At 36.2% G+C, this 1,074-nt stretch overlaps 1 protein-coding gene across 1 annotated transcript; it reads left to right on the forward strand.

The window, feature by feature from the left end:
• Window positions 1-543: 543 nt before the first annotated feature.
• On the forward strand, window positions 544-1,074 carry LOC114316805 (putative transcriptional regulator RABBIT EARS). The gene has a single exon (XM_028263488.2). The coding sequence runs from the start codon at window positions 544-546 to the stop codon at window positions 1,072-1,074; it is 531 nt and encodes a 176-aa protein (XP_028119289.1).

The following is a 1,074-nucleotide window of genomic DNA, read 5'->3' on the forward strand; positions in this document are numbered from 1 at the left end:
AAACTAATGTGTCTAAATTCACCTTTTTTTTTAGTATTATTATTTACAAATGATCTATATATTGTGGTCTAAAAAATAAACAATTTAGGCTTAACGAGCTCAAACAACACCGTCTAATCTACTTTATGGATTGAAGACAAGTTGTCACCCAAAAATATAATCTCACGTGTATTTACAGTTGTAGACCATACTATTCTTGTGTTTAATAAACAAAATTTAACATTTACTCAAATAATATGATAGAAAATCAATATTGAAAGAGAGAGATATGAACCCTTTGGGGCTTTCTTATCCCGTGGATGTAGGCTAACGCTCAAACGTGAATACGGTGTTGTGCCCTTACTTAATTGTTACCCTATTTTATTTTAATTGAAATTATATTTTTAGGGAAGATCATTTTTGCCATCCATTGAATTGAATATTTGTTGATCATCCATGCAAGTTACCAAGAACAAAATTAAGCATGCCTGTCATAGCTCCTCTCAATAAAACCATACCGTCACACCAATAAATTGACCTCTCCTCCTTCTTCTCCCTCTGAAAATGGAGTTTAATCAGTCGAGCATCAAAAAATCTGACCCAGTAGTATTGAAGAGTTCAGATGATCATAACCAATTTTCGAGCCATGTTAGGTCATACACATGCACTTTTTGCAAAAGAGGCTTCTCAAATGCACAAGCACTAGGAGGACACATGAACATCCATAGAAGAGATAGGGCAAAACTTAAAGAATCGTCCAGTGGTGATCAATCCCTACTTTCTTTCGACACCACAAAGAAGTCTCCCTCTGATGATCATGACTCGTCAGAATCAAACGAAGAGAAAGTTTTCAGCCCTAAAAGGTCATCATTGGTTTTATGTAAAGGCGGTGATGGTGTTGGAGAATTACAGAACTTGTTTGTTGAAACACCGTCATCAAAAAATGATGTAGAGGCAAGCATTCAAGTGAGTGAGCAAGTAGAGAAAAGCAAACAGTTGGGTCGTGGTTCATCGCACGGTGAATTGGATCTTGAGCTTCGGTTAGGGTTGGAACATCATGAAACAACAAAAACAGGTACTGGAGAGTTATTTTGA

Source organism: Camellia sinensis, chromosome 3 (assembly GCF_055761805.1).
Source record: "Camellia sinensis isolate YWXY chromosome 3, ASM5576180v1, whole genome shotgun sequence".
Taxonomy (NCBI): domain Eukaryota; kingdom Viridiplantae; phylum Streptophyta; class Magnoliopsida; order Ericales; family Theaceae; genus Camellia; species Camellia sinensis.

Coding starts and splice junctions, on each gene's coding strand:
- LOC114316805 (XM_028263488.2), top strand. CDS start 544: ATGGAGTTTAATCAGTCGAGCATCAAAAAATCTGACCCAGTAGTATTG.